The following is a 25,220-nucleotide window of genomic DNA, read 5'->3' as shown; positions in this document are numbered from 1 at the left end:
GTTTCCTTGATTAGTTTTTTGAGTTGTGCCTCCCTTTTTTAGTACTTGTCTTATTATTGCTATCTTCTTCAAATAGTCTTCCTCCAGTATTCCCAGCTATGCAAACCTCCACATCACTGCTGTGCTGTATCTCCAGCATCTCCGTTCACTTCACCTCTGCTCCACTGGGATTTGGGGAAGTATCACACTGTCTTAACACAGGCCACCGTGTCTCCCCATCCCATCTCCTGCCGCCTGTTTGCATCATGCCCTGGAGAGGTACAACCTTATCTACTCTCAAACAGCCATAAGCTGTTTCAACCCCATGTGCTTTTCTGATTTCCTCACTGATCCTTCCTCCTGAGACAGATCCCATTCCTCCTGTGGGGTTTTTAATCCTTGTGCTGGCTGGTACAAAAGCTGTCTCTGTACCTTCTGCAGCAACCCTTTGGTTCTGCTTTGTCAGCTGTTACCTCTTCAGTCTCTCTTGTATCTACCTCTTAAGTCGTCTTTACCTTCTACCTATTTAACTTAGAAGTCGTGTGAAGTGTTTGTGTGACAAACAAACAGATTGAGCTTTGTGAAATGCTTTGGGATATAGCTTGAATAGAAAGTTTCTTTACAGAGCAAAAAGCACTGCAAATAATATTCTGAAAAAGGCTGCATCTGCCCCAGAGGGTTCTCAGACAGTGTCAGCAAACACAAGTTTGACTTTACCTGTAAACACAGCCCATGTTAAAACCCAGCAGAAAGCATTGCACAGACTGGGGGCTGAAGAGAGTCAATGTTAATGGCTTCATTACAGAGGGGGAAATGCAGAGGAGCAGGTGAATGAGAAGCGAGTGGTTTAGTTTATAGGTATCCTCTGCAACATTAAACAGTGGGTTTCTCTTTAGCAGCTTCTCAGTTGCAATTACAAATACTGCAAGCTCTTGAAGTGGAGTTTATATGAAGACCCTGAATAAAGCTTTCGTTTGAACCATCCGCTACCGTTGTTCATCTGTTCAGGGGGGTCAGGGCAAGCTGGGAGATGGGCAGGTGCACGTTCTGTTAAAAATGGGGCCTGGGGTCAAGGTAAACCAAAACAGGGATGGAAATGTGGAAATGCTTCTTAAAATAAATACTGTAATTTTGTGGTCACCAGTAGAAGTGTCTGGTGCCTTCCAGTAGCACATTCAGCACTTACTGGAAAGGGGTTTGTTCTGTGCATCAATTACAAGTAACAAATAACCCTGGTTAAAACTTAATTTTACAGTTCTTACCAGAGTTTAGGTGACGTTTGTTGAAGCAACTTTCCAAATGTAGCTGAATAGATAAACCTGATGTTAACATTGTCATTCAGTAGTCCTCATATGTGCTCCTCTAAGGTTGATGGGCGATGCCCTTGAGAGTTAAGGATCTGCACTTCTAAAAGGTGGGGAATGCACATAAACTAGTTCATAGCATTTCTGTTACTGCCTTAAGTAGAAGTTGAGCTGCAGATCTTCCTGCAGGTTTTATTTCTGAACTGCTTACTGCAAGAAGTCAAAGTTCAAGTGTCCCGATGACTCTTAAATTGTGTGGTGGTGTTTCCCAATTGACTCACAGGGCTACACATTGAAAGAAGCCCAAGCAAACCCAAGAGCTTTCATAATTAAAAGTGCTGGGAGCAAGTCAGAAATTGCCAGACAAAACTCGCTGATAAGAATGTGCAAACATGCCAAAGAACTGAAAAATAACTCCAGAATTGGGAAACTGAGGATAGTTTTCCTACTTGCTTCCTGGTTCAAGTTCCATCTTTCTAAATACAGCTGAATAAAGTTAAAACTGTTGTTTGTTAAATATACAGTAGTAAAAACTACACAATTTAGATAAACTCAATGTCAAAGTGTTTATTTTCCTTACAATAACTGTCATTTTCTCAGTCCTGTATTATTTGTGATCACAGAAGAGATGTGCAAATATAAATCAACAAGAAGGCTTAATTTAAATCATAACAATGAACTGATTCTTCACACGCAAAAGCTTGTACAGAGGAGCAGCTTTATAGCAAAACCTGGGAGGAGCAGGATAAAAAACACCGTGTTGTAGCAAGTCAGCCCAGTTCAGCAGAGCACTCTTGAGTTTGTGTGACATTAAACACATCAGTATTCCTGAACCGCTGTGTCCAAATGCTCTGTAAGCAACTGGATCACGCTCAGGGACAGGCCCACATTCCCAAAGTCATCAAGGCAGAAAATGAACTGCAGAGCTACCCGTTTGCTAAAACACAACACAGTGAACTTCTTTTCTCTGACCAAGAAGCAGGGAGCTGCCTGCTATCATGGCTGAACCTCTCCTGGAATCTCATCAACTCGGCTGGAAACCAGAACACCTACTTTTACACACCACTGCAGCATGCGGTCCAGTCCCACCCTAAGCTGACCCAAGAGTGGCTAGAAGCAAGCTGACAGGCCTCAAAACTGCTGCCTTTGCTTTTGTATATTCACTCTAAAAATTAAAGCATCATAACACAGAGTTATTTTGAAGAGACTGCATTTAGGAAGCTCACCCACTCAAAGTCATTCACAAGGCCAGGTTCTAGATTGTCTGGGGAGCTGAGGTTCTTTCACCTGGAGAGGAACATCTGCCACCTCCAAAACATGCACTATGTAGTATTTATTCTGCTCCATCACCACGATTCTGTGTCTTTCCAGCTGCAATATGTCAAGAGGTCCAGCTTAACAGAGCCGTGCTGCCAAGACGGATGGTATTCACACACAGTACCCCAAGCTTGTTCTTTTCTGCTAAAATGAATTCAATCCATTTGCACCCAAGTATAAAAGAGTAGCATCACACCCTGAAAAACAGAGGCACAGACTTATGTAACAAATGCATCTGGTTTCCTACCGAACACATTTCTGCTCTATCTCCATGCAAGGCCTTCAGCAGCCTCCTCCTTCGACAGCCTGCAAACTTTCTAGATACTCAGTGACAGCCTCCATCTCTGCAAACTCCAGCAGTCTGTTGATGAGCTTATCCAGTGCTTCTTTCCCATTTAGAATTTCCTATGAAAAAAAAAACCACAACAACAGGCAAAAGCATTACTGACTGTACATCAGCATAATTCCAAATTGCCCAAGACTCAAACAAGGAGCTCCTGGAATGCAGTTTGCCAGGAGTCTTATCTTGACGCATTCATTTGCTCACCTCTGCACTCCCCCTGTGTGAATGCAACATGCCATGGTGCACAGCAGTGGAACTCCAGCTGGCTGCCTGTGAGCAGCACATTGATTCCAACAGCAACAAAAGGAGCTGCTGGTGCCTTCCTGCCACGCTTTCATGTAACCCATGTGTTTACATGCAAATCCCCTAGGCAAGAGCAACCCAGGGTTGAAGAGCCCAAGTCAAATATAGATTGCTCATGCCAAGACCTAGTTTGTTTTGCAAGCAGAGCCCAGCTAACTTTTGTCAGGCAGTTTATGGTTCCAGTTTCACTCAAGAAAGTAAAAAGTTCCCAACACTAAGTAATGGAAAAGTTCAACTAATGAAAGTTGGTTCTATGTAATTGTGGAACTCACAGAACCACAGAATGATATGGGTTGGAAGTGACCTTAGAGATCAGCTAGTTCCAACCCCCCTGCCATGGGCAGGAACACCTTCCACTAGACCAGGTTGCTCCAAGCCCCATCCAACCTGGCCTTGAACACTGCCAGGGATGGGGCAGCCACAGCTTCTCTGGGCAACCTGTGCCAGTGCCTCACCACCCTCACAGGGAAGAATTTCTTCCTCATGTCTAATCTAAATACTAAAACTACTTCCCATTCTCCTCCACCATGGTATCTGTGTACCTATTCCCCACTCCACTGAATATGAACCATTCCGTATTCAGCATGCCCTGTGTTCTCTGAAGTTACCCAGGACACCTCTGGGTACAATTCAAAAGGCATGGATCCTTACGTAACAGCATTTACAGTGAACTGGATACCCAAGCCAAACATTGAAGGGTCACCCTAAACTTTTGTCCTAAAATTCAAACCATTTTCATACACTTAATACACAAAAATGCATTACTAGGTATTTTTTTTCACTGTAAAACAACAATAAATAATCAAGATTCAGGCCGTATGCAGAGATTTACTGAGAAATAAGACCTTGGGTAATCTTAAAATGAAAGCATTTGGTTTCTGCTTCATCTGCCTGGCCTGTGAGGCAAGCATAGAAATTTTTCTTCACTCCACCATTAGGAGAAGGAAAAACTGGCTTAACAAAAGAAGAAGTCCTTGGTGTCAGGTTTTTCTTGGAGATGTACTAAGCTTCAAGAATCCCAAACGTCACTTGCCAGTTTGCCTGAGGGACTCAGGGAGTTGACTGAGGGCTACAAGTAGGCCAGCAAGCTACATCCTGTGCCAGGTATCTTTAACAGCACAGCACAACCAGGCAGGAAAGAAAGTTTCAGCTTTCTAAATCTGTTCTGACAGAGCACAACTGGCTATCTCGATTTCCTCATTCAGACTGTATTGGTTTCACTAAGTTAATTTCTTCCTATGGTACAGATAAGTGATTTTAAATACTCTCATAAGCAACCATTACCTTGATATTGCGTGCATCGTACGAGATCCTGTGGTCAGTGACTCTGTCCTGGGTGAAGTTGTAAGTACGGATTCTCTCTGACTGGGCTCTTGTTCCCAACTGTAGCAAAGCAGCAAAAAAAACCAATCCTATCATATTGTGTTTAAAAAGAAATAGACTCAAATTCCACTCTCAAGCAGCATACCTAGAATAAACTTTGACAGATCAGACTATTCCAACTACAAACCTAGTGGACACTAACTTAGCATAGGAGATTTTTAAATACTTTGGCATTGCTAAACTGTATTATCACAGAATTACAGAATGGTTTGGGCTGGAAAGGACATTAAAGCTCATTCAGTTCCAATCCCCCTGCCACAGGAAGGGACACCTTCCACTAGACCATGTTGCTCCAAGCCCTCTCCAACCTGTCCTTGAACACTGCCAGGGATGGGGCAGCCACAGCTTCCCTGCACAAAACAATGATCTGTGACTCTGCATCACAGACCTAGTTCTTACAGCCCCAGTACATCTGTGGTCCAGCTCTGTGGCTGGAAGAATGACCTGACTCTCAGAAGTCACGTAAGGCCAGAGACAGATCTACACAAGTCCATAGTGCAAAAATGTAAGGCTGTTTTTTGGGGGGGTGTGTAGCTCCCACAAGAAATAACGAAAGTGGGCCCCATTAATAAGCAGCCCAGTCAACGCGTGACAAAGCTGCTCCACTGAAGTCTGGGTGTCGTTAGTGCTGAACGGGGAGTAAATGAAGACTACGAAAAGTAGTCCTCTAGTGGTGAAGTGCAGGAATGCAAGCCGTTTAAAACATCAAAACATAGTGTTGCTGTGTGATTTAACTCTGTTAAAATACCGAATTAAATGCTAAAAACGGCGTACAGAAACGGGTGTCTGATCCAATGGGCTCTGCTGAAAAATTCATCTGCACTCAACATGTATATTTTAAAATAAGGCATTTACTGAATAAATTCTGAAACATTACGAAAAGCAATTCGCTTTTGCCTAATTTTCTGTAGTATTCATATAAATGTACATCTAAGTCCTTTAAGCAATTCTAAAGGATCTCAAGCTAAAATTATTAACAGAAGAGAAATGTCTCACCACTTCCAGTGACTGGCCTAATATCCTGCAGGAACAATACACTTACATGCAACCTGACATTAATGATTAAACAGCTGAGCTAGAAACTTCAAAGTACTGAATAATTCTGTAATTCTGCAGTAGTTTTATTCCTGGTGATCCCTGTTGAACTTCAGACCACAAATGGGGAAAATATTCAAAGAATGTGGAAAGAATGATAGCACATTTCAAGAGAAAAGCTAACTTTGCATCATAATTTGAAGTAACTCTCTTATGAAAGGTGTTTCTTAGAATCATAGAATAATTAGGGGTGGAAAGGACCTTATGATCATCTAGTTCCAGGAACCCTGCCATGGGCAAGGACACCTCACACTAAACCATGCCACCCAAGGCCTCGTCCAACCTGGCCTTGAACATTGCCAAGGATGGAGCATTCACAGCCTCCCTGTGCAACCCATTCCAGTGCCTCACCAGCCTCACAGTAAAAAACTTCTTCCTTATATCCAATCTAAACTTCCCCTGATTAAGTCTTAACTTCTTACCCCTAGTCCTGTCACTACAGTCCCTAATGAAGAGTCCACCCCTAGCATCCTTACAGGCCCCATTCAGATCCTGGAAGGCTGCTATGAGGTCTCCATGCAGCCTTCTCTTCTCCAGGCTGAACAGCCCCAACGTTCTCAGCTTATCTTCATACGGGAGGTGCTCCAGTCCCCTGATCATCCTCGTGGCCCTCCTCTGGACTTGTTCCAACAGATCCATGTCCTTTTTATGTTGAGGACACCAGAACTGCACACAATACTCCAAGTGAGGTCTTACGAGAGCAGAGTAGGGGGGCAGGATCACCTCCTTTGACCTGCTGGTCACACTCCTTTGGATGCAGCCCAGGATACGGTTGGCTTTCTGGGCTGCAAGCACACACTGCTGGCTCATGTTCATTTTCTCATCAAATCAACCAACACCCCCAAGTCCTTCTCCGCAGGGCTGCTCTGAATCTCTTCTCTGCTCAGCCTGTAGCTGTGCCTGGGATTGCTCCCACACAGGTGTAGGACCTTGCACTTGGCATGGTTAAACTTCATGAGGCTGGCATCAGCCCACCTCACAAGTGTGTCAAGGTCCCTCTGGATGGCATTCCTTCCCTCCAGCGCATCAACTGAACCACACAGCTTGGTGTCATCGGCAAACTTGCTGAGGGCGCACTCAATCCCACTGTCCATGTCAGCGACGAAGATGGTGAACAAGACCGATCCCAACACCGATCCCTGAGGGACACCACTCGTTACTGGTCTCCAGCCGGACATTGAGCCACTGACCACAACTCTTTGCGTGCAGCCATCCAGCCAGTTCTTTATGCACTGAGTGGTCCACCTACCAAATCGATGTCTCTCCAATTTAGAGACAAGGACGTTGTGTGGGACAGTGTCAAATGCTTTACACAAGTCCAGGCAGATGACATCAACTGCTCTGCCCCTGTCCATCAGTTCTGTAGCCCCATCATAGAAGGCCACCAAATTGGTGAGGCAGGATTTCCCCTTAGTGAAGCCATGTTGGCTGTCACCAAGCACCTTGTTGATTTTCATGTGCCTTAGCATGCCTTCCAGGAGAATCTGCTCCAAGATTTTGCCAGGCAAAGAGGTGAGACTGACTGGTCTGTAATTCCCTGGGTCATCCATTTTCCCCTTCTTGAAAATGGGGGTTATATTTCCCTTTTTCCAGTCGCCAGGAACTTCACCTGACTGCCATGATCTTCCAATATGATGGCCAGTGGCTTAGCAACTTCATTTGCCAGCTCCTTCAGGACCTGTGCATGGGTTTATCAGGTCTCACGGACTTCAGGTACATTCAGATTTTTAAGATGGTCTCGAACCAGTTCCTCTCCTACAGTGGGCCCAAGGTCTTCATTCTCACAGTCCCTGCGTCTGCCTTCCAAGACTTGGGTGGTGCAGTCAGAGCCTTTGCCAGTGAAGACCGAGGCAAAGAAGTCATTCAGAACCTCAGCCTTCTCCAAATCCTGTGTAGCCAGTTCTGCCAAGAGCTTCCGGAGGGGGCCTACACTGTCCCTAGTCTGTCTTTTGTTCGCTATGTACCTCTAGAATCCTTTCCTGTTATCCTTAATATCCCTAGCCAAGTTTAATTCTAACTGGGCCTTAGCTTTCCTAACCTGGTCCCTAGCTTCCCGGACAACATCCCTGTACTCTTCCCAGGCCGCCTGTCCTTGCTTCTGCCTTTTATAAGCCTCTTTCCTTCAAATTTTCCTCAGCAGCTCCTTATCCATCCAAGGAGGTCTCCTGGCCCTCCTGCTGCACTTCCTTCTAGTTGGGATTCAACACTCCTGAGCTTGTTTCTTCCTTAAAAGGCTACCTAAACTGTATCAAATACACTGCTATCTATGTAGTGGCAGGAGTATTTATATACTTGCTTCTTTCAAAAGCTCTGTATGGTCTTATCAAATAGTGTGGTTTAGAAACAGGTTAAAACACAATCTTGAGAACTTCTGATCCCAGTTTTCACAGAAAATAACTGCTTACTGATGCCCTACTTGTATACTTGTAACTCTACTTGTAACTCCAGCCTTAGTAGGGGGATTCAGCATATGATACAGAGCATTGCCTTTCAGATAAGTCCAGCTAGTTTTTTGAGCCTTTTCTTTCCAGCTACAGCTGATGCCTCTTTTGCATCGCTTGGGAAGTCTGCAATAGCACTGAACTGGGATAAGTACAATCCAGAGCATTTCAAACCACAAGATTCTCCTTTGTGAGCACACCTGTTCAGGCACTCCCACTCACTTGCTCCATCACTGTCACTCAGATGAGAAACAAATCTACGACACAGGACCCTCTCCAAATTTCAGCAACCACATGTTCTCACCTGCAGTTTTCTGGCACTCTGTTCTTGATTGAGCTGTTTTTCAATGATCTGCTGGTACAGCTTAGCCCTCAGTGTTCGCAGAGCTATGTCCTTGTTCAACAGCTGGGATCGCTCCTGCTGGCACTCAACTGTTAGTCCTTTTAATAGAGGGATGCAAGAAAGCTCACATCAAAAGCCCAGTATAACAAAGAAAAAAACAAGCTAAATTAATTCTAATACATTAGGCAAATGAAACCTTCTGGAGTGCTGATTTGTAGGGTCATTCAGCTGCAGGATAAAAGGTCATTTTAAGACAGCAGCCAGAACCATTAGTATGGTTTTAAACTCTTCACAGCTGTACCAGGGGCTTTGGTCAGTACTACAGAGAAGTCAGGGATACCTTAACATTTCATGAAGCAAACAAGTCTGACATTGCCTCCAGAAAATGAGCTTTCTCCAATCTGCATTCTCATGTTAAAGATGTCATTCGCACAGTCTAGAGAAGCATTCTTCTAACAGTGCAACACAAGTTTTTAAAGTCTTAGTCTAAATAAGCTCTTGGAGATTGGAAAATTCATTATTCTACAAGAGAAGGGTGTCTAAACAATACTGGTGGTCTTGAACTTATGAATAATGAAATAAAGTAAAATAAAGGTCTTTAAAAGAAATCTATCTGGTACTTATTTTTGCTTCTGGTTTGATTTCTGAAATAAAAAAGGTATCTAGAAAACAGCTGTTTTCAGGTCACTATTGGCATTTCCTGTGTCTAAGGAGATTCTGCATCTGAACAGATAGAAATCCACTGAATTTCAATAACAACAAACCCCGAGAAAGACAGAGTGATCCAGTCTATACATTATCTTTCTATTAGCAGACATCTTCCTTCCTCTTCAACATATGATAGCATTATCTACAGTACTGAAGCACAATCTATAGTACTATGTAACTATATAGTACTGAATGATAATCTTCAAGCCTACTACTACACAGGTTCCAGCTAGGCAAAGCAACCCTTGGTTGCAAATGGCTGTTATTCCTCAAGGTACAGAGCACAGAGCACAAATTATTTGCATCTTCCATCCCATTCCTGTCACCCTCCTGGTCCTTTCATCCTTCAAAGACAGGGTATTCATTAAACACTCCCTCTGAGGACAAAACTGTCATAATAGGAAATGTCTGACCATCATGACACTGGTACACATCCCTTCTCTCACAGGTTGCCTTGCTAGCAGAGGGCAGAACCAGAAGGGGCTACACTTCCTTTTCTTGGTATAAGCCCCAACCCTGCAAACCCACTCTAAGATACAACTTGTGGGATCCCAAGCCTTCCCTTCAGGATACAGATTTAGGGTGATTACAAGTAGGAAATGCAGCCAGCCTTACCTGTGGGAAGGTGCACAATTCTCACAGCACTATCAGTTTTGTTAACATGTTGCCCTCCTGCTCCTTTGGCTCTGAATGTGTCTATACGCAAATCTTTGGGATCCACTTTAACATCAACCTAGAATCAAAGAAAATTGCTACTTTTTGCTCATTCTAAACATACCTGAATGGCAATGATACTTGGTGTAAAAAACCTACCATGTCTCAAAATATTGCTCGTAACAGCTATAATTATACTTCAAGAAAGTGCAACGTCAAATGTCTGCAAAGCAAGTAATGCTTTAAACATTTCACTCATTTTCCTCAAACTCTCACTTCATATCCTTCAGAAAACAAGGTGGGGGGGGGGGGAGTGAGGGGGTGTGAAACAAACCAAAATCAACAGCTTTCTGTAAAACCACTAGCCTTGGCAGTGAGGCTAAGAAATAAGCAAATAATCAAAAGCTACTTCAAAACAGCAGTACAAGATCTTGGCCATAAGTCACGCCTGAATGATTCTTGCAACAGTGCTTAGAAACATCTGAAGAAAAAATGGGTGTATCCAGATCCAAGTAAGGATTGCAGCATTGGAAATAAAAGTCCATGATGACCTGGGCCATAGTTTGAGGTCAGTGGATGGGAAAGGAACATTCAGATCTGATCAACATTGCAAGGAAAGCACTACAAGGAAGCAGGAGAAAGTGCAGGGAAAGCCTGCAGGATCTGGTTTTGTTTATTTTGTGTGTGAATTGCTGGTTTAAGTGAGAGCTGTCAGTACCAGTAAGTTCTCAGAAGGACTAGCCAACACACTCATTCATACTCAAAGCGGACTGTCCTTGATTTAACAGAGGACACATGAAACAAAAAAATCGGACCTGCAGAATCACATTACTGTGCAACACTGAATATTTTCTGGATATATTTCCTGTCTTAAAACACAACATAATTTAAAATTGGCTTACTCATAGCACTCAGCTCTGTGAGTGTTGGGGCTGGAACACTCACTGAAACCACCACTGATTCACATGCCATTTCAGGCAACAGCAAATCTCTGCTACGTTGCTTCTGATGACCCATTTAAACACGAGGTATAGGCCTACAGACTATCACCTTCCAGAGTCACAGATCTTGTGGTTCACTTGCTGGGGCTTGCACTTGGGTACCAATAAAATCCCCAAACAGTAATGATAACATGGCTTTAAGTAACACCTAAACCAACAGGCAAAGGGGTGAGAAGGGATACACTGCCCTACCATCCTGATTAACAGCTGGTTTACCTCCTCTGGCTGAGGGAGAACAATAACTGACATTGTCCCAGTGTGAATACGCTGCATTCGTGATGACAGGCCCATCTCAGGGATTCGCTGGACTCGATGAGTCCCTCCTTCATATTTCAGATGCCTGTAGACATCATCTCCCGAAATATGAGCAGAAGCATGATGCAACCCACCTACAGAGACAAATAATGTGTGATGAATATAGCACAGAAACACTGTTTTTAATTGCCTTGTCGTGGTGGAATGTCTGAAGAACTACTGTACCTATCTCAGCTGGTGTATAGTTCACAATGTCAAAGGTCCAGCATTTATAGTCTGCATAGTTCTGGTACATCTCAAACATTTCTTTAGTGAACTGTTGGCAGATGTCTCCTAAAAATATAAAAGCGGGACAACATAAATAGCAGTTCACAAAATGGCAGCCACCAGTTTTTAGATTTAGCTGCAACTCTAACCACACTCATTAGACAGATTAATGCTCTTCTTTAGAAAGTACCACTTTATACCATTCACATACAAAAAGGCATTAAGAATAACCCATAAGAGGTTTAATGAAGTTGGAGGGAGGTTTGAAGTAATCTTTACTGTGGAGACTTTGCTGACCTCCAGTTGTTCTGCCAGCTGTCACTTCTAGTATGACATGACTTTTATCATATTTTTCCTTTGGCACTAGAAGCTGGAAAAGCTGAAAAGAAAGAAAGGAAAAAGTCATTATCTCCTTCACGACTTTTTATCTCCTCCTAATCAAATTTACAGCCAGTCTTGACAATTGCCACAGCTTGAGAGCACACCATCACTGATTTATTCTGGCAGACTGGTAAGTAGGACTAAAAACTGTCCATTGGCCACTGCAGCTCAGTGCAATCACTGTGGAAATGGGATGTGCTGGTGCATCCACAGGAAAGCTACCCGAAAATTCAATCCTGTAAAGTCCAGTGCCGGGTTACCTGCTCCAGCCCCAACTACCTCTGAACACAAAATTATCACCTATAACCCAGACAATCTTTACATTCATCTTATTTTTCAGAAAGTCCCATTTCATGTTATTTCAATGTGAACATAGAAATGAGCCCAATCACAGAGCTCTCCACTGAATCATTTCAGCTCCTCTGCTTGTAATTAATTTCCCCACTCATTGGGTGCTGTCAGCTGAAGAGAAAATGGAAGTCTGAAAGTTCCAACAAGAAATCTTTCAAGAGTACATGCTCCACTGCCAACAGAGTGTTACCAGGGTGTCATGTCGAGTCTCAATAGCACAGGCTCACCATTTTTTTAATCCCCTTCAGCATCTGCAGACAGACAAGCACGCAAGCAAAAGTGACTAAAATAATAAGCTGCTGAGACACAACTGTCAGTAAGAAGCTAACAAATAATGTTGCCACTTCTTTTCAGGGAGAATACACAAGGTGGACTTCTCATTTACTAAACACAAGTGTCAGAGCCTATGGATAAGATCACAGAGGAAAGCTTTTCTGACATCTTTATTTACAAAGCTGTGTAATTTTATCTCGGGCTCACCTTTCTGCACAACACGTTGATTTTTTTATCCAAGGTCTCCTTCTCTTCTAAGGCAAGCTCTAGAAGTTGTTTCTCATCTCTGCTATCTAGCTCTAAATTCCAACAATAGGAATAGATGTTAGTCAATTGTCCTGGGTTTAGCAGCAGCTTACCTTAGAGCAAACTGTAATACAGCTGTCCACAGACATGCACTACAGCACACAGAAGCTTGCAGCTGCATTCTGCCAGCATGAAATACCAAGTATGAGCAGCCCAAGCCAGGATTCATGTTAGTAACTAAATGATCCTATTTTCCAGGTGTGCTGGAAGGAGTAATGGATAACCTACCTCTCAACCTCTACCTTAGGGTTCAAAGTCTACATCAAATAGATGCCAGTCCCACCTGACAGTTACTCTCAGTAATACTAATTGTTATGTCATAAAGATTGACAACCCAGGCATAAATACACAAATGGATTTGATAAAATATGTTAAAACCAGGCCTGCAGACAAGCTGTGCCTTGGTTTCTTTTACTGCAATTTTTCACACAGTAAGATTTTTAATTTCCCGACTTGCCCAGAAACACCCATATCTTCAACAATTTGTAGGCAACTTGTTAAGGTGAGCACCACAAATAACGCTATGACGATACCACTGAGGTTCCTAACTTTCTGTCTCCTGCTATTCAAGAGGTCACAGACATGGGAGGTGCAAGTCATCAGGAGGTGGGAGACCTCACCTGAGATCTTTGCTTTGCCTAAGGAGATTTCCTTCTCCACAATCTGGAGTACCATGTCCAGTTTTGAGCTCCCCGGTTCAAGAAACACAGGGAAATACTGGAGTACCACTTATGTGAATATTGGTGGTCGTTGTTGGTCACATCACACTGGTGCCCCATTCCTACCTCCCTGCAAACTTGACCTCTAAGAATTCACTTCACCTACCCCTCTGACTCACATCACCTGGTGCCAAACCAGCAAATAATGTTTGTATGCTTCACTGAGTATTGCAAATATAAAATCCAATAGCAACTGTGAGGAATTCAGGTACTACAGAGAAAAGGGTCAGTTTAGGGAGTTAAACAGAAAACAAAGAGCAGTCAGATGACATGAACATCTGTGTTTTAACACGGCCACATGATAAACAGTACATATAGAACAATTTGGCTCCATTTAATTAACTTCTGGGCTGTAATCTTCTTTTCATTCTTTTCCCTCCTTTCAACCAGAACACAATCCATTTAGCCACATCATAATTTATGGAATTAGAAAAATTCTTCATTATATTTACTTGCTCCAAAACCAGCCTTTTTAAGTTTGCCCACACCCCTTGGCTGTCCCCCTGAAAAGCACCATGAACTCTCATCCTCCTCCATTTACACCACTGGCTACTCATTTTCTCCTGTCCTTTGCTTTTTCCTTTGCTTTACTTCAGTGTAAGCTCCATCCTCTCCAGGCCAATGTTTCCCTCTCTTACTACCTATCGGTGTAGGAGAATAGATGTTTGTGTGCCCCTACTCTTCTAACAATAGGTGGTTTTTTTCTTGAAATGCTGCACCATTAGTGATCTTATTCCCTGTGTACAGTCTTATTCCTGAAAGGTATTCTTTTTTTACCCAACTTCTACTGTAGCAGATTACTGAAAAGCAGAAGCTTCTCAACCAACCATCAATTTTTATTCCTTGAAGGACTCCTTGAATATTCTCAGAGAGTGTTTGCTTTTGCCATTTCAGTTGGAAGCTGACAATCCTAGGCCTAATGAAAGCTCATGTAATTTGCTCTATAAGTATCAATAAACAGCTAGATGGAATTCCATTTTAATTAACACGGGTAAAGTCTGCATATGTCAAATGTATTAAGCTTGCCAAATCTTTTTCCTTCAGTTCACGTTGCTCTCAGTTCCATGAAAAACAACCTTAAAACAAACATTTCCAAATTATTTCTGCTAGAATACAGATGATCTCTACTCTCCCAAATTGTCTGTATGAAAATCTGAAACTGAAGTAAGGTGACATGAAAACTGGAAAGATGCGTCTGGAAGGAGAAAGCCCTAGCAACACACAAGCTCCCAAGAAGCAGGAAGGACCAGAGCATGCTCCAGGTCTGGCTTTAGTTATTTCAAAGCTTTCCTCAAAGGCTGGGCAATGAAGTTCATTGCAAGAAACGTGACTGTTTTGAAAGAAGTAAGCAGATGTGTTCTCCTTACCTTTGCACATAGCTTCTAACTCCTGAACTTCTTTTTCAGCTTCTTTGATTTTCTGAAATGCAGCTGCAATTGGGGACAGATCGGCACATCTTCTCCTCAGGGTTCTTTGCTCAAAGTCATTTACTGAGTCAGCATTTAACAGATGACTAACCTGCTGGTATTCCTTGCTTAGTGTCTCCAGATATTTCTGCACTGCTTCCTGCTTCCATAATGCTTGAGAATCCTGATGGTTTTTCCTATGCCTGCTGTTAAAAGACAGAGTGAATCTAGCCGTGTCCAATAAAGATTTTGGTTTCCAAAATCCACCATTGTGCAGTCCCGCTGCACAACCTATCTTCTTTGCAGTGGGAGGGAGAAGACAGCTGTGAAGCTGACCGTGACAGCAGCAATTGGCAAGCAGGCTCTTGAAACGACAGACCCTTTGGAAAGGTTTCATTTTGCTTCTTATTTTTCCACCAGCTGAAATTAAAAGTATACAATACATGGACCAGTGTTATTATCCAGAAAAAGAGGTCATGCTGTTAAAAAACAAACAAACATAGAACTCTATCAAGCCCAAACTGATTGGACCAACAAAAATGCAACTGTTATGAACAAAACTATTCCTGATTTAGTCCTTCTTTAAACCAGAAGCTCTTACCAACACCACTGTTCTGGCTGATGGTTGAAAATGGTATTTTCCCTCACCTCCTCAAACTTAAGTTTATTCATACTGTAGATACGGCTTTACAGACAACAGCTTCATCTTGCCATGTCTCCCTGAGAAAAATTCAACCACCTTATTGGTGAAAGGAAAACGTTGCTGAGAGAAAATCTATCCAAAGGTACAGAATTCTACGTAAAGAATGTATGCGAAGTCCAGAATTATGTGCAAAATTATATCCACTACTGTAACAGGATATAATTTTGTCAGCGAACACCAGTAACAGCAAACAGCCCCTGAAACAGATTAGTCAACAGGACCCCAAGATACTTGCAAGAAATTCCCCATATACATACTATGTAAGACACGGGAACAGTGCTTTATATTCCATATACTCCTTCCTCTGATGTATTTACACATACATGATATAAATATTTTCCATCCGAAAAGTTCATAAGAAACTGGTACCCTGAAATACAACCTGTATTTTCTGAGACAACTGGCCTACAGCTTTGCAGGGTATGAGGCTCCCCTAAGCATCAACTGCTGCTTTAGGGAAGATCTTTTCATTTTCTACCATCAGTGTTGCAAGTTATGCTATGAATTCTTGCTGTGCTCTAAAAATTTATACTGGAATGCAGGGGTCTACCAAGAGGAAATAATTCATGTTCTAGGCCTACCCACACAGAAAAGGTCTAACAAATAAAGAAGCGCTCCTTGGTATCTCTGCCAGTGCTGCAATCCCATCTGTCTACTGATTTTTAAAAGAAAGTGGATTCTGAGAAAATGAAGGCACTAAACAGCATCTCCGTGAGATTTATCCAGACTAAACCCCAGTTCCCTCAGGCATTCCTCATAAGACTTGTGCTCCAAAGAAAAAAAATAGTTAAATAAAAAATTATTAAAAATTGTATCTCTCCGTACAGGAAAGCGTTATGAATATTGTGAACACTTCTAGAGATTTTTAAAGGAACTTCTGTCAATCGCAGATGCTATTAACCCCATAAAACCGAACTGAGACACGCAGTACACAGGTACACAGAAGGAGGCTGAGTTTCGATGCAGACGCTAACAGGGATGGCTCAGTGCCGTGCCCCCGAGCCAGCCTTTCACACACCGCACCCGCCCGACACTGCACTGCACTGCTGCCCCCAGCAAAGCACCCGAAAGCCGAGCAGGAAGTGCCCGGGCCAGCGCTGCCCCATCGCGGGGGTGCGGGCGGGCTGGCTGGCGGGGAAGGCTGGAGCAGACCGCGAGGGGCGCGGGGTCTCGGCTCGGCTCGGCTCCGGTTCTCAGCAGCCGCCGGGAAACTCCGGCACTCACCTCCCGTACGCTTCGGCAGCGGCCGGACCCCGCCTCAGAACAGGAGGCCATGGCTGACGGGAAGTGGGGCGGAAAAGCTCCCAGTCCCAGCATGCCTACTGAAGAGCACGACTCCCGCCGTGCCTCAGCCCGCCCGGCCTTGCCTTCATTGCCTCCTCCGCCGGGGCTGCCCGTACCGCAGGCCTTCCAGCAGCGCTGCCGGGGAAGGTAACTTAGCTTTGCTCTGTTAAAAGCAAGACCCGAGATGAAAAGTAAAAATGGGGAACGCGACCTTAAAAACAGCGCTTCGTTGTCGATATCCTCGCAGCTGTACAGTAACGCACTCTGGCTCCAGGAGTGCTTTGGAAGAAATGGCAGGAGTGACAACAAATGGGAATACCTTTTATTTTCCAGCCTCCAAGCTACTATATTACATATATTTTTCCGTGTATTTTCCCAAAACATGGGCTGGAAATAAATGTTTCACACCTGGTTACTAAAAGATTAATTTCAGAGAAGTCTGCATAAAACTACGTTAAGTTGCACTTTATGTCAAAGCTCACCGTTCAATTATACTTAGAATGAATTATAACTACACTAGTAAAGACAAACACCATTTACTAAATACTAATGAACTGTTCAGATTTATCATTATGCTAACAGGCTGTGGCTTCCTAATAAGGTATTCTTTAAAAGATACTATGCATATGCACACTTTAATAGATAATATTAAACAGATTATTCAACTATCTCTCTAATTATCATAGAATCACACAATGGGTTGGATTAGAAGGGATCTTAAAGCTCACCTAGTTCCAAACCCCCTACCATGGGCTGGGACACCTTGCACTAGACCAGGTTGCTCAAAGCCCCATTTAAAAAGATTTCAGGAACACTGGGGTATTTTTATACCTATAATCACCTAAAAAGCTTTCTTCCCAGCTACTGTCATTCAATAGAATTAACAAAAGAAGGTAAAAATTTGGTATGTGGCACATAAAACACCACTGGGATGACTTGAATCCAATCTCACCAGCACGCAAATGATAACTGACCAGTAATGTAGATCTGAGGACAGACTGTGTCTTGGCTCTATCCACTGGGACAGAATGTAAGACAGACAGATTAAAAGACTCTTCCAGAGAATGGGATCCACCCCAGAGCTGATCCAAGCTAGAGAAAGGCCATAGCAAGCATCATCTTGAAACCTCAATATTTCTTCCCCTGGCCTGAGCCTGCAGTGCTGCGCTGTGGGAGATGCCCTTGTCCAGACACCATCCCCACCACGCCTCACCCTTCATCCACTATGGTTTACACCTCAGTGAAATTATCCTTGCATTGGGCTACAAATGTGCAATCTGATACTTGGGAAGGTAATGTAAGGGAGGACAACCAAAAACAATATGAACGTGAAAACTGTAAGCAAACCACACACTCAAAAATTGATTTTAAAGAGTAGGGTAGGCCAAGAAAAATTAAAGCAGCTTCTACTCCAGCTGGTAATGGTTCTTACATTAAATCCTCTGATTAAATGCGATCATGATTCAGATTTGATTGCGAGCAAATCATTTAAGTGTGAATAGAGACTGTAACAAACTCTTGAGCTTGCTCTCCCCAGCAGGCAGCAGGTCACAGAGTGACCACATGGCCAAGACAAGGGCTGCACACTATACTGCCAGTTAGGGTTGCCAGATACACTCTCAACCACAGGACATAGTCCATGCATCTTGTATTCAAAACATGTAAGATATACTCTTTCCCTAAGTTTACTTATGCTTTTAGAACGTGATATGGGAATTGAGTATAAAAGATGGGAAATCCCACCGCTGTCTGTACTCCCATCCCCTTTATGACTGCTTTGATACCTTAAAAACTGCGTGGCTGAAGCAGCTGCCTGTGGAGCCTGTGAGACCCAGGGTTATGGGGTGAAGGCTGCTTGGGGCAGAGTGCCATTTCCTTCCTCAGCAACCACGGCAGCCCATGGTCGGTGCAGAAGGGCAATCTTAACCTGCCAATTGCTTTAGAAACTGAAGGCAAAGAAATGGCTTATCAAACAAAACAGGCTCCAGGCCTTACAATGTGCTTGGCTGGAAGGCAGGTCGATGCCCTCATGGAGGCCCTTTTTCACCCAGGGGGCCCTAACTGGAGTTAGCGGTCTGCAAGCATCCTGCTGCAACTTCTATAGATACCAACTGACACTGACAGGTCATGGAATAATGTGAAAGACATGGCAAAATCACAAGCGGTGTTAGGAAGTATCTATCACTTTAACATTGCTCCCGCCCTTTCAACCTAAACAGTTTGTCTACAGACTTCTGAATTCTTTCTGTTTGAAGGAACAACTGGTGACAGAATCATACGCGTCTTGAATACAGTCCTGTTTATTAACAAAGCCTGTAGAAAGCGCTTTGTTTTGGCCAGCAGTGTGATTAAATGACAAGTTTTCTTGACTGTGTTCCCAAACCTCACTTTCAACGAGAGCTCTGCCTCCCCAAAAAGCTTGTTTTTGTTTATTCTCTCCCAGCTAGTCTACAAACATTTTTATTGCCTCCTTGCTTTCCTTTTCTTGTTGCTTTTAATCCAGAATTTGAATACAGACACCTAATGCAATACCTAAATGCAAATCAAGCTTGTGCCTCTTATTTGCAATTTGCTGATTTTCAGGTAGCATTCTTTCCAGGAAGCAGAGACCTTTAGCTGTCAAGAACAACCTCACTGCTTCAGACCAAAGGTCCACCTAGCACAATATTTGCCTGACCATCTTGGAGATGCATCTGTTTATCACTCAACTCCACTGGAGACATGTCTTTTGCTAAGACGGGAAACTAGAGTTCATAAAATCAAGGCTAGTTACAAAAAGTGCTGAATACGTGCTGTGGTACAAATAGGCTCTGAAAATGATGCAGCAGGGCAAAGACAAGTTGTCCATCCTTGTCAAAAGTATTCCTGCTTTGTAGAAAATCAGATACTGAATACAGCAGTACTATGTCATTTAGCAGAAGGAACAGTGAACTTGAAAATGCATGTGGAAAACACACAATACTGCTATCAGTGATCCAGGTGACTGACATCATTAGAAGCATGTCAGAACAAAAACGTGAGGAAGAAACACAATAAAGATATGAAGAAACTTATTACAGACCATAGTTCTAACCAGATTAACAAAACAACACTGAAAACAACCACCACCCACAACATTTGCCATAAACTGATCCTCAGCTAAGAACTAGGAAAAGATAGCTGTACTTCTTTAGCATTCTCCTTGCCTTCGCTGTTTTTATCTCAAGAGGCTCCCAAAGCCTACTACTTTTTTCTAATTAGTAGTCCCCAAGTTAGGCCACTGTCCAGGTCACTCTCTTCCAAGAAATTGTCTACTCCCTTTTTCTTTCCTTCAGCCTGAAAGGAAAGCAGCTATAATATCCATCAGCTTCAGCAACACTTGCAAGAAGTCAAAGACCTGCTTCTTGTAATCCTCAGTCATGGCCACAAGTCACCTAATTTATGCATAACCAAATATTTTAAGCTCATAAACTGATTAAATTGGCTCATTATATACTGCTTTCCACACGCTTGCTTTACTGTGGGTAGGAACCTCGTGCCTATCCTAGTCATCATCAGGCACAGTAGGTGGGTAACCATGTATTACAAAATTAATGTCCTTTTAATACATATCAAAATATAATTAATATATTTCAAGGGTAATTACATAAAGGAATTCTAACTGAAGCTGACTAATGTTTTGCCCTGTGAGATGGTCTCTTTAATTGGCTGTAACCTTGACAGTTTAACCAGTTTTCTTTCTAAGGAAATGCTCCAGGCCATGTGGTTTTAATGTTGCTGTTTGTCTGACGTGTTTGGGTTGGTTTTTTTACCTCTTAATTTTTTTGCAAAGTTTCATTTAAGAACCATTTCTGGAAATAGTAATAATAATAATAATAATCTATTCTCAAAAGACCTTAAACCTCCTTTGGCGAAGGAGCAAAGCCACGATTAAACTCTCACTGTTGTAAGCATGCACGATAGTTTTACATAACCGACTGCTGAAAAATGCATTAATGCAATAGATGACATCCCCGCTCGCTCCTAGTCTGCGAAGTTTGCTGTTGTTTCCTTAAATACCAGCCAGGGCACAGCAAGCACGCAGCCTCTCCATGCGCTGCAGTTTCCAGGGACTTAGCTCTCCTCCAGCAATCCCTCCCGGGCCCTCGGGCAGCCTGGCTTTCCACAGCCCCACTCTAAACGCGCTGTTGGGATAGCAGCCACCAAAACTAGGTTACTAGGGGCAGAGAGGCAGAACAGCGAGCGCGCAAAGCGGGTTTCTGCCCTCCAGCCGAGACTGGGAGAGGCCACAAGCTGCAAACTCCTCCTCACTCGGCTGCCGCAGCCCTCGCGTTGGACGCAGCCATGACTTGGGCGAGCGAGAGTTAGCATTTGTTAACAATCCCCGCGGGTGGGTGCCCCGTTTCCCCTCCTCCCCTCTGGGCGTTGCCGAGGGAGCCCCCCACAGGGCCGCCCGCCGGCCTTGCTCACGGCAGGTAACTCCCCTCAGTGCCGCCGAGAGGGGAGAGCCGCCACCAGCAAACTGCGCGTTCTCTCGGACAGGGCGTGCATGAGGCAAGGGGGGGGGGCCCGTGTCTGAGAGGGAAGCGGCGGGGGCCGCCGGACGCTGTGCGCCTGCGCGGAGGGGACCCCGGCTGCCATTTTGCAGCGTCAGGCGGCGGCGAGGCCTCCCCGGCAGCTGCGCAGAGGGGCCGCGCTCGCGCGCCGCGGCTGAGGGGAGCCGGCGGGGAGGGCGGTGCAGGCCAATGAGTTGAAGAGTCGCCGCTCGGGCAGGAGCCGCGCCGCTGCCGCCCCGCGGAGTTCGGGCTTTGCCTCCCCTCGCTTTCCCGCTCCTCCCTTCCACACCGACAGCCGCTTTTCCCGGGCCGCCCCCGCCAGCTCTCCTTCCCTTCCTTTCCTTCCTCTGTCCCTGCAGCCGTGCCTGCCCCGGGGCCGCCCGCACCATGCCGTCCGTGCCGCTGCCGCCCAAGGAGAGCAACCTCTTCAAGCGGATCCTGGTGAGCCACCGGTCCCGCACCTCTCTCTTCCTTCCGCCGCCGCTCTTCGCTACTCTCGCACACTGGTCTCGCTCGGTGTCCTCCGACCCACGGCGCGGGTTACTTCGCCCGCTGCTGGAGTTGGCTCCGGCTGAGCGAGGAAGGATGTGGCGGGCGCTCTTGCCCGGGGGAGCTGGGGCTGCTGCTGTCTCGTCCCGGTTCGTCCACGTTACCTTCCTTTGTCTGGGCCCCGCCGAGCAGGCCGGGAGAGCCCCCCTCTGTCGTGTGGGGGCCCGGCAAGGGCCGGTGTCGCCCCCGGCCGGGCGAGGGCGGGAAGCAGGGCGGGAGCCGGCCAGCCACCCGGGGCCGCGCTTCTCCGGGCTCCCTGCCCGGGACGGTGACTCCAAGCTGAGCGTCGGCCGCGGGGCTCGGCAGCGCGCCGTCGCCGCTCCGTCCTCCTTGTCCCTCCCGCCGCAGTCGGGCGGAGGCGGGCCGTACCCGCGCAGTGCCCGCGGTCTAGCGGGCGGGTGGAAGCGGCGTCTCGGGGAAAACTGTCATCCCATCCCCGCTGCGGGTCTGGGTTCGGGGTGCGTGTGCTGTTTCCCCCGTGTCACCGCGCTTGGGAGCGTAGAAGAATCCCCTGGAGCACGGTGCGAGCGTCGCGGGGGTTTGGTGTTCCAAAGCCGATGTCCATAGGTACTTCTTTGTCAGCAAGAACGTCAGTTTTAGCATAGGGACTAGATTAAAACTAGTTCACTGAGCCGTCTTAAATGTAGTTGAAGGCGCCTGGTGGTTTAAAGTATGACTCTGTATGTCCTTTGGAAGACTTGTCTCAATTTCTCTGTGCACGTTCAATTATTATATTGGGCTCCTTCAGCTCTTTGAGATCTAACAGTGAAAAGAACGTTTAGTGTTTGTGAGGTAACTTTGAAGAAAGAGCTCACTTTAAGTTTCTGCTCAACCACTGTCATATTTTATAATGCTAACTCTATGGAAATAAAAAGCACACATGCACACCCCAAGAAGAAAAAACACCACAACCCACAGCTGAAACACCAGACTATCCTTTTCATTAACTTTTCTGTGTGATAGTAATGGGGTTCCAGCCTTAACAAAGTTTTGTGCCAGTTTGCTTATCTGTGGGCAGAGGAGGTCTGTGCAGCGCAGTGGTAATCTGTTGGCAGGCACGAGTTTTTTCAGTTATATTGAGATTTGTTAGGCTGGTTTCAGTAACTGTGCTTAAGAGGTGAGCGTTTCAGCTTCAGGAAGCTGAGCTCCGAATAAACAGCGTGTAAGCCTGTGTACTCTGTATGTAACTAGTGCATTTCAGCAGGTGCTTCGTAACTGTTTTCTTTTACTTTTGGTTTGGGTAGTAGGCAGGTTTTAAGGCTTAGTATTTCTTAATGGTGATTTGTTGCTTACTGCATGCTTATGGTATGCATCTTAGTAAGTCATTCTAGCACTCCTCTTTCTCTCTGCTAAAAATAAATTACTAATATTAGAACAGTTAAGTAATTATTCTTACTAGTAGCAAACGAGTTCGCAGTAACAGTCACTTCTGAAGTTTTTTTCAACTGGAATGTAGAAGAGTTTTACTGGAGTTCATATTTTAGACAACTCCCTCCCCTCCCCTTTTAAACTAAGCAGTGGACAAAGCATAAGTGCTTAGGCAAGGAAAAAGAATTGCATAAAACTTTAGTGAAGCCTGTGTGGCTTCAGTGGCTGGTCACAGTTCCTGAAGTGGTAATCACAAACTTCTGCTTGTTAGCTTGTCACATCATACACTGATACCTCTTGAAATACTTTCTCTAGTTAGCTTTGACTTTTTCATGGTGCACTTTTTTCTGGAATGTTAATGCCTGCATAGTAGAAGTTGAACCCTGCTGTTGCTTGACATGTTTCAGAGGGTTTTAGTGTAGTAGTATAGCTTATAGTGCTGAGGCAGCTTTTGGCCTACTCTGGTGCTGCCAGAATGCTTGAAATTATTAGGGATACTATGGGCATTTTAAAAATTGGGGGGAGGGGGGTATGTGGGAGGCTGTATAACACCTCACAAGCTTGTAGGGATTTAATGACTTGGAACAGATGCAAGGAAACTGTAGTCATATATTAAGATGAAATATTTTTACAAACACTCTGGAGAATTAGCAGTTATGAAATGGGAACCTCATTTGGAGATCATGGGAATTACTTAGGAGTCAGTGACTTGGTGTGTGTATGTAACATGCAAGAACAAGAACTGAATAAGAGCAAACCAATCTTACTAGAGCTGCCTAAACTAGTGTGGCCTCCTGGAGTTCAGTGTGAGCTCTGAAGTCTGCTCAAGAAGCTGAGTAAACAGTCTTTAAGCCACATCAATTTATGTGCCTGTATGCTTGGCAGTCCTTGAAGAAGCTGACATAAAACTAGCTGTGATGTGATTAGAGAACTAATAACAATTGCAGCATAGATAATAGTTCTAGTTTCTCAATACTACTGCAAGGTAGTGCTAGCACTTGTTTTTCTCACTGTCCTGACTTCCAGGTCTGTTTTGTTTCTAAGCCCTTGTTAACGCGGGGAGGTGGCTCCTCAAACTGGTGCTCTTCCCCTGGGAGCTGTGATGGTGCTTGCAGGGGTGGTGTTGCTTGAGAGGGAGGGGCTGAGCAACTTCAAGCTCCTCTCTTTCACTTCTCGGTCTCACAGAAGGCATGGAGGAAGTGTTTGAAAGCTTCCTGGCTCCCCCTTTATGAGAAGAGAGAAAGGCGTCCATAAAGGAGAATTAATACAGGAATGCTTGGGTGTTTCTTGCCACTTAAAATCAGTCTTTGGCTCATGTGACTTTTTAAGTGGATGGGGCAGATGTAATCTAAAATAAACACGTATGTGTGGTAGCTTAAAAATGCTTCGTGTTATTAGCATTGAAGTTTGGTAATGTCCATTTGGTGTTTATTTCTGGTAAGCCTAGGCAGATCTTTTAATTTGTGTCTTTAAAACAGTTGTAAGCTTGCCTTCAAAGTATGTTTTGGTTTAAGCAGCTTTGGGTTTTGCTTTTTTTCCCCTTCACCTGAGAACCCAGATTATAAACTGTGCCTCAGCTTAAAAGTGATTCTGTGAAGCCAAAGCTTAAAACTAAATCAGCCCTGTCTGTGCAGAGCATAGTAGTAGTCCTTATGAGTGCTTTAGAGGAAAGCTGCAAGGTTGTTGTCATATTCTCATGGCATGCTTGCCAAATTGTTTTTGTTTTTGAGAAATGTTTAGTGTCTTGTAGTAACTGTTGGTGTGTGCCCAGTGTCACACAGTGTAAGATACTGTCTAATGTTTGTTTTGTGCCTGATAAAACTGTGGATAGTATCATGTCTGTAAATAATTAATTCTTTGATTTCTTAATGAATTCCACATACTGTTCTTGTATAAAATAAGGTTTGCTGCTTTAATTGTGGAGGATAAATACTAGAGTAATGGTAAGAGCC

At 44.3% G+C, this 25,220-nt stretch overlaps 2 protein-coding genes across 8 annotated transcripts in view; one reads left to right on the top strand and one right to left on the bottom strand.

Moving 5' to 3' along the window:
* Positions 1–1,084: 1,084 nt before the first annotated feature.
* Positions 1,085–22,258, bottom strand: MTRF1 (mitochondrial translation release factor 1). 5 transcript variants are annotated; one of them, XM_061374285.1, is made up of 10 exons: positions 22,005–22,258; positions 14,791–15,249; positions 12,606–12,697; positions 11,691–11,772; positions 11,352–11,459; positions 11,088–11,260; positions 9,832–9,949; positions 8,470–8,606; positions 4,531–4,629; positions 1,085–3,005 (listed from the first exon to the last, which is right to left on the bottom strand). In XM_061374285.1, exons 2-10 carry the CDS (start codon positions 15,224–15,226, stop codon positions 2,883–2,885), a joined length of 1,368 nt encoding a protein of 455 aa, XP_061230269.1. In that variant the 5' UTR covers positions 15,227–15,249; positions 22,005–22,258; the 3' UTR covers positions 1,085–2,882. The 5 variants fall into 5 exon arrangements, with proteins under 5 accessions (XP_061230269.1, XP_061230267.1, XP_061230265.1 ...); XM_061374283.1 differs by having other exon boundaries at positions 21,738–22,148; XM_061374281.1 differs by lacking the exon at positions 22,005–22,258 and adding an exon at positions 20,855–21,033.
* Positions 21,341–25,220, top strand: part of NAA16 (N-alpha-acetyltransferase 16, NatA auxiliary subunit) — a 63,280-nt gene continuing 59,400 nt past the window's right edge. For 2 of the 3 annotated variants that reach the window (XR_009728595.1, XM_061374264.1), the window contains exon 1: positions 21,342–21,792. Coding sequence is in view for 2 of the 3 variants with exons in the window: in XM_061374264.1 (XP_061230248.1) it covers positions 21,739–21,792 (54 nt within the window). In the remaining variant the exon portion in view is untranslated. Of the gene's footprint in view, positions 21,793–25,220 lie in introns of all 3 variants that reach the window. The other variant, XM_061374265.1, reaches the window with a different exon arrangement.

Source organism: Neopsephotus bourkii, unplaced genomic scaffold (assembly GCF_033783945.1).
Source record: "Neopsephotus bourkii isolate Nb327-2 ecotype Australia unplaced genomic scaffold, CSIRO-AGI_Nbou_v1 NB_1637, whole genome shotgun sequence".
NCBI lineage: Eukaryota > Metazoa > Chordata > Aves > Psittaciformes > Psittacidae > Neopsephotus > Neopsephotus bourkii.
This window is presented reverse-complemented; position numbering and strand designations above follow the sequence as displayed.

What these genes read in the sequence shown, in the direction of transcription:
- MTRF1 (XM_061374281.1), bottom strand. Translation starts at nt 20,888, where the DNA reads ATGGAGAGGCTGCGTGCTTGCTGTGCCCTGGCTG. An exon ending in TGCTTGCTGTGCCCTGGCTG is followed by an intron (nt 15,250 to 20,854) that starts GTATTTAAGGAA and finishes TTTTAATTTCAG; the next exon opens with CTGGTGGAAAAATAAGAAGC. An exon ending in TTCTCCCTCAGCCAGAGGAG is followed by an intron (nt 9,950 to 11,087) that starts GTAAACCAGCTG and finishes CTTTGATTCTAG; the next exon opens with GTTGATGTTAAAGTGGATCC.